At 41.2% G+C, this 7431-nt stretch overlaps 2 protein-coding genes across 6 annotated transcripts; one reads left to right on the forward strand and one right to left on the reverse strand.

Annotated features, from left to right (window-relative positions):
• Nucleotides 1-1017: 1017 nt before the first annotated feature.
• On the forward strand, nt 1018-2835 carry LOC109895460 (trafficking protein particle complex subunit 2-like protein). Of its 2 annotated transcripts, XM_020489158.2 has the most exons (5): nt 1018-1269; nt 1922-2094; nt 2185-2272; nt 2388-2467; nt 2550-2835. In XM_020489158.2, exons 1-5 carry the CDS (start codon nt 1237-1239, stop codon nt 2593-2595), a joined length of 420 nt encoding a protein of 139 aa, XP_020344747.1. In that variant the 5' UTR covers nt 1018-1236; the 3' UTR covers nt 2596-2835. The 2 variants fall into 2 exon arrangements, with proteins under 2 accessions (XP_020344747.1, XP_031686640.1); XM_031830780.1 differs by having other exon boundaries at nt 1047-1269; nt 1922-2272; nt 2550-2694.
• Nucleotides 2702-5784, reverse strand: LOC109895459 (embryonic polyadenylate-binding protein 2-B-like). 4 transcript variants are annotated; one of them, XM_031830779.1, is made up of 7 exons: nt 5685-5784; nt 5386-5598; nt 4754-4850; nt 4338-4405; nt 4077-4183; nt 3824-3911; nt 2702-3656 (listed from the first exon to the last, which is right to left on the reverse strand). In XM_031830779.1, exons 2-7 carry the CDS (start codon nt 5452-5454, stop codon nt 3336-3338), a joined length of 750 nt encoding a protein of 249 aa, XP_031686639.1. In that variant the 5' UTR covers nt 5455-5598; nt 5685-5784; the 3' UTR covers nt 2702-3335. The 4 variants fall into 4 exon arrangements, with proteins under 4 accessions (XP_031686639.1, XP_020344746.1, XP_020344744.1 ...); XM_020489156.2 differs by having other exon boundaries at nt 3244-3656; nt 4338-4408; XM_020489157.2 differs by having other exon boundaries at nt 5386-5760.
• Nucleotides 5785-7431: the final 1647 nt, after the last annotated feature.

Consider the following 7431-nt stretch of genomic DNA (forward strand, 5'->3'; position numbering starts at 1 on the left):
TATTTGCTTAAATATTAATTAGAAAAAAGAAAAGGGTCGATCTATTTTGCATAACACGTTCATTCAAATTCCCAAATTAGGTATCATTAGCATATTTCAATAGTGTATTATCCCTATTAACATAATGAGTCTTCTCCCCTCTATCACCCAGGCACACACAGCTTAGGCTTCTGATGTATGCATCACATTGTTTCAAAAGGCTTTTGAAGGATTCCTGGCTGCACCTACCACCAACCTCTCACCCAAATCCCACTTCATCACAGTGACGTTATCATCACTGCAACTATTCCTCTCCAATGACAATATTATCATCATTGATTGTCGCACTGACAGTCAGGTTCTTATGCATGTAGTGCATAAGGAATTGGCACCACACCAGCTTTCCAGACTATGAATTCAAGAGGATTGGGATTTTAATAAAGTATGACATGTATGTAGATGACACTGACATGGAGAGCAGAGGGGGTTAGCTGTGTAGAAGTTGGGGAACAGTATCCCCTGGGCAACCATGGAGTCAAGGTTTGGGGTCTCAGAGGGCTGGCCAAACACCCCCACATCTCCCCAGCCCATCTAAACATTAGAGGAACAAGCTGTCAAATGACAGTGGATCAGAGAAATGGTGGCCATTTCCTGACAGAGACAAAATACCAAGCACATATTTGCATGCTGTGTAGTATTGTATGTCAATATGTGTCAAGTATACGTGGCATATAATCAGAGCAGACACAGCCTTTCCATTTGAGTAATCATGCCACAGGTTTTAGAAATCATTTTGAAAAAGTATCATGCCACAAAAGTAACACTCCTCAAACTAAACCTACATCAACATCTTACGTCATCCATAAGAATGATGACAATGCTCGTTGTCGACTTGTTTGAAGGATTATCTGCCCAAATACGACATATTAAACTACAAAACAATATCAAAGTTTGAATTGGACAGACATCTATTGCAGTGATCACATGATAACACATTCAGGAAGCACATGACGATTTCTCATTGTTTGCTTTCACGAGCGTTTTTAGCGCAACACTTGCGCATATTCAAATGGCGAAGCTGACTTTACTGCCCGATGTAGTCAAGCTTGAAAACACATTTTTGCATCGATTATAATATTTATAATAAGTCCCGTTATTTTACATAAACTGCACACAAAATCAAAGTTAAGTTATCTTGTCTTTATCTATCACAGTCACGTGATACGTTTTGGCAGGCACAGCAGACATAATTCCAAGATGGCGGTCTGTATTGCTGTCATCGCTAAAGAGGTAAAATGAAACAAAAACGCTATTTACATCGACATTTGAATTTCGTTTTTTGTATGTACTAGCCTATAAGGGGATACATAGTCAGTTGTACACCTGAATGCATTCAACTGAAATGGGTCTTCCGCATTTAACCCAACCCCTCTACGAACCTGAGTGTTGACTGTGATGCTATAAGGCTAGGTAACGTTAGTAGCTAGCCAACTGGGCTAACTAGATACATTGAGTATGGTTTATCGTAGAGTTCATTTGAGAGACAAGCATGCAATAATAACGCATCAAGTCAGACTTCAGGTGAAAGGTCCGGACGTAGGAATCAGCACCACGGACAGGGGTCCGCACCCTGGATCTAGCTATTCTTATTCAATTAATATGCAGATAGCTAGCAGATCACTGCTGTTCTTCAATCTTGGTCCAAACCACAGAAGGTTGAAGCTTTTTTCCAGCCAAACACACCCAATGTTAACAAACTAGCTCATCATTAAGCCCTCAGGTGTATGTATTGGGCTGGAACAAAAAGCTTGCGCACCCTCAACCTGTGGTCCAGTACCATAGACATTCTATCTGCAAGTATTTGGCCAGTTATATACATGATCTTTTGTGGTGAATTTAGGCTTTATGGAAGGTTGCACTAATTGATTTCCTATTCTGTTAGAATTATCCTCTGTACATCCGAAGCGTACCCGTACAGAATGAACTGAAGTTCCACTACACTGTGCATACCTCTCTGGATGTGGTGGAGGAAAAGATTTCAGCAGTCGGCAAAGCTATGGCAGACCAGAGAGAGCTTTACCTTGGGTTGCTCTACCCAACTGAGGACTACAAAGTGTATCCTTCTCATATGATAATTGTATATTACACTCCTGTCTGCATGTTTTTTATCCTAATTGAAAATATTCTCCTTTACCGACATACCAGATATGGCTATGTGACAAACTCCAAGGTGAAGTTTGTCATTGTTGCGGACTCGTCAAACACATCTTTGCGGGACAATGAGATTAGAAGTGTAAGTCAACCCCTGACTCTGTATGGTTCTCTTATGTTATCTTAATGGCTTTCAGGGGAATCTTATTGCTTCAGTTTATGGTCATTTTGAAACTACTTGACACTGTTTCCTTCAGATGTTCAGAAAGCTACACAACTCATTTACTGATGTGATGTGCAACCCATTCTACAATCCTGGGGACACCATTCAGTCCAAGTAAGTTATCCCTACCACAGTGTCAGTTATGCAATGGTGTATCTAAATTGCTATTGTCTGATTGACCTTTTTTTTCCTCCAGGGCCTTTGACAGCATGGTGTCTGCAATGATGGTGCAAGCTAGCTGATATTGTCCTCCTGAACATCTGTACATAATTTCGTGAAACCTTTGTGTTGCCTCATAATAAACTATGTCCATCAGAACCTCTCATTTACACCATTTCAAAGAAGCACTATCAAGTGTAATTCATTTATTAATTTCTAAAGCAAAAATTGTTTGACATTATATACAGTGATAAACATTGAGCTATGTACTTGAAGCAAACTGCCAATTGCATGTCAATATAGTTAAGCCAAAAGAAAGCCAATCACAATGCAAATTGTATCATTTGTGTTGTTTTTTTAACAACAACTATACTTACAAGCTCAATAGCCACACCAACAAAATGAGTGATCTGATCAAAACATCCTTACAAAAAAAAAAGTATCTGACATGGCAAATGGCTGTGCAGTCAAACAGTTCTTGGGGTAAATAATTAAAAGTAAAACTGTGCTCAACTAAAATAAACCATCATAGGCACAATCTTTTACAGTAATAAGCAGCAAACCAAGGCTAGCCTCCCATTCCCCCTACAATAAGACAAAATGGCCATTGCAAAGTCTGACTAAGTCGCAATAACTTTTTATGGAGGCTGTTAACAAAAGATGCCATATGACTTAATTCAATGAGGTTGAAATCTGTGCTTGTCTAAATTTCTGCCCATTAACATGCATGGAAAATTTGCAAATGAGTAGAAATGAGCAAGTCACAATTTCCTGAAATTCACATTCCATGTTTATTAAACAATCACTTGAATCCAGACGTGATTCAGTAGTGTTGCTGCGGGTGCATGTGTCCAGTGTGCCCTGGCCTCGAGTGGTCAGTGGGTGGGGTTATGAGGAGAAGGCATGGGTGCCGTTTAGGGCCCTGCTCACGGTGCTCAGGAACCCCCCAGTGTCTCTTCCCAGCTGGGGGCCCGTAGGGGTGTGGTGAGACGGACCTGGCGGGGCCAATGTTGTATCGGAACCTGCCTTGTTGATACCCATTGTATCTGGGTGGGTGGAAACCTCGTCCCCTGGATCGAGCACCTCTGTGAATCCCCCTGTCCGTGGTGCTGATTCCTGGCATGTTGGTCCTTTTAGGCAATACCTGCAATGCAAAGGCCACAGAAACAACCTAAAAGACCTGGAATCATTTACAGTTAACAGGAACACGTCATTCAGCTCAATTTATTAATGAATGTGCAACTTCATCAAATCAAGTGTGTTTTGAGTTTAGAATTCAGGTTTCCATTCCCGTGCCACAAACCTACTAACCTTTATGACTCGGTCTCTGAATACCGTCTCATCCAGGCTCATGGCAGTCTGCACTGAGTCCCTGTCATGGAACTCAATATATGCAAAACTGGGAGAAAGAAAGTTGTCAACTTATACACAATAACATACTCAAATTGTAATCAGAACATACAAAATGTCCAAGAAACAAATAAAATTGTGCATAAACTATTTGTAATTGGACTTTACATTAAAACTGGATGTCCCACGTGATGGGATGGATAGTTAAACTCACCCCTTGGGATGGCCAGAGAATTTGTCACAAAGGATGGTTACTCTGTTGACAGGACCACAGCCATTGAAATGGATCTCCAACTCATCTGCAGTGGCACCATACTCCACCTGTTTAATGTCCATAAAATATCATTAGTCTATGCATGAGGACCCTCAGTTACTTGGTGGATATCGTATCAGATATGAATTGTGTATAACTTGACATGAATGCTAAAAGGTAAATGTAGACATTAATTTAAAAAAATCTAAAAGTAAACCTTACATTCCCCACATAGACAGATCTGTTGTCAGCGTCTATCCTTTCCTCATGGGTCATTGTATAGAACATTCCTGCTGTTTTGAACAGAAGAGAACACTGGAGCATATTGCACACGGCGGAAATCAAAAGACAGCAAACACAAAGCAACTAATTACAACACCTAGAGGAACTGTGGACTAGTTAGATATATTTATCAAGAGGTGTTTGCAAGAAGACACTAGAGAGACAGCCCCATTCCATCAGAGGAAGGGATAACCTGAAATAGAGGCTGCTGGGCCTTGGGCAATGAGGATACCCTTCTGGAACGCTGCGGCTCACTGCTCATCTCATTGGGCAATGATGTGAGCCACACCGTGGCAGGCCAGCCCAGTAGATGGGCTCAGGTGTGGGCCAGCTGGCTAGGCTGAACAGGAGCTCACCTGCCTGGATCTGGCTTTCTGTTGCCTCATAATGCACTGCTCTCAGCCGCTCCTCCTCCTCCATCTCGTGCACCCGTGCCTTGATGGCTTCAAACTCCTATATGGAAAGGGAAATGCCAAAACATCTGAAACATGCAGTATCATAACGACTATGCAGTATGAGACAATAAAAAATAAACTTTCAGACAACATGAAAACATGTCTGAAACGCATCAGATGAGCAAGTGCCTTGAGGTTTCAGGTTCTAATGTGGCAGCGGGCCCACATATGCCTAGCATCACAGTGGCCTATATGAGCAGCTGTCTTAAGTAGCGTTAGTTTGAGGATGCAATTATATTGTTCAGAACCACACATGCTGCTGCCACATTACGCAGGCGCGCCCCAGTGGATGGATAGATTGTGGCAAGATAATGCAGTTTAAAACATACAAAACTGCCATATCAATCAGGTAACATAGGTGGGACATAGCATATGTGCTGCAGTAATAATACAATAGGCTACCTGGAATATCCCTAAACCCTACATTACGTAGCCTACAATCATTTGCGCATTCAAGAAAGAAAAAAACAGTAGGCTAGCCTGCAAATTGTATCACGCAAGGCCGAATGCAATTGTCTTATGTTCTTACATACCGGGTCCTCCATGTAATGATCTCCCGCGAGCTCGCCTTCTATGTACATATCTTGCCTTTGCTCCGCCATATTCAGTGGTCAACAGCAGACACCAAACCCATGCCCGCGGACGCCACTTCAATGCCCGCGACGTCGCTCTCTTGTAGCCAGTCCAGTATAGGAGACTCCGATGCAATCGATGTTTTCTTTAATCACTAATCCGATAAATGTAGCCTATATACAGAAGGTTGTTTGGATTAAACAAAAATATCTTCCCGCGGACGGAATCTACCCACGCCTTGTCAATACTGGTTGCTTACCTGTCTGTCCAATATGACGAGTGGGGAATGTCAATTAATTGTCACCTGTCTGTGCGTCACATGTTTGTGGGCTCGCCCCATCAGTTGTTGAATGGGCATTTTATAAAGATAAAAATGAATCTATAAGGTATCATTTTATTTTCATAAATGTCACCATGTAATTATCGTGTGGTTTCAATGCGAACTGCTATTGATTATAATGTCAGGATAAAGTGACTTGTCCAAATGCTGGAACACGCTGTGAATAATCCCCCTCTATGGGCTATGTGAAATATAATGAAAATAACAGTAAAAAGCCTGCTGTGGTCTTTATCTACGATTGACCTTAATATTAACCTAACATTTGTTTGAATGTCCGAAGTAGCCTAATCTTATTGGACTCAGTCACCTGTGTACTTCAATGATTCTGCTGGTACATATACAGTTACCTTTACAAATGCCATTTTAAAATATATCAGATTATAGTGGCATTCAAACTCAGCTGAGACCCCATTTTTTCCCCAATAATTTCTCGCGACCCCACCCACCCCAAAAATAATAATGGCACAACATAAAATTGGGTAAATTTCGATTTCTACATCAACAAATTAATTGCAATTTCATTTCTTATCAAAACGAAAAGAAACCAATAAATACATTTACTAAAAAAAATGTATTTATCAAATTATCTTTCTCAAAAACGTTTGTATAGGCTTATTGTCCCATACAATGATCTGTACTCTTAAATGTTATATATGTACACACACAGTACACTGAACAAAAATATAAATGCGACATACAACAATTTTTTTATTTTTTATTATACCCTAATCTATGGATCTCACATGACTGGAAATACATATATGCATCACAGATACCAACAACAACAAAAAGTAGGGGTGTGGATCAGAAACCCAGTCAGTATTTGGTGTGACCACCATTTGCCTCATGCAGCACGACACATCTCCTTTGCATAGAGTTGATCAGGCTGTTGATGGTGGTCTGTGGAATGTAGTCCCACTCCACTTCAATAGCTGTGCATAGTTGCTGGATATTGGCGGGAACTTAAACACGCTGTCATACACGTTGATCCAGAGCATCCCAAACATGCTCAATGGGTGACATGTCTGGTAAGTATGCAGGCCATGGAGGAACTGGGACATTTTCAGCTTCCAGGAATTGTGTACAGCTCTTTGCAACATGGGGCCATGCATTATCATGCTGAAACATGAGGTGATGGCAGCGGATGAACAGTTTATCCAGAAATCTTTGATTGTGCAAACCCACAGTTTCATTGTGGCTGGTCTTAGACGATCTCACAGGTGAAGAAGCCGGGTGTGGAGGTCCTGGGCTGCGGTTGTGAGGCCGGTTGGACATACCGCAAAATTCTCCAAAACAACATTGGCTTATGATAGAGAAATGAACATTACATTCTCTGGCAACAGCTCTGGTGGACATTCCTGCAGTCAGCATGCCAATTGCAAACTTGAAACATCTATGGCATTGATTGTGTGCCAAAACTGCACATTTTAGAGTGGCCTTTTATTGTCCCCCAGCACAAGGTGCACCTGTGTAATGATCGTGCTGTTTAATCAGCTTCTTGATATAACCACCTGTCAGGTGGATGGATTATCTTGGCAAAGGAGAAATGCTCACTAATAGGGATGTAAACAAAATTGCACAACATTTGAGAGAAATAAGCTTATTGTGGGTAAGGAACATTTCTGGGATCTTTTATTTCGGCTCATAAAACATGGGACCAACACTT

The sequence above is a fragment of the Oncorhynchus kisutch genome, linkage group LG8, assembly GCF_002021735.2.
Source record: "Oncorhynchus kisutch isolate 150728-3 linkage group LG8, Okis_V2, whole genome shotgun sequence".
Classification (NCBI taxonomy): domain Eukaryota; kingdom Metazoa; phylum Chordata; class Actinopteri; order Salmoniformes; family Salmonidae; genus Oncorhynchus; species Oncorhynchus kisutch.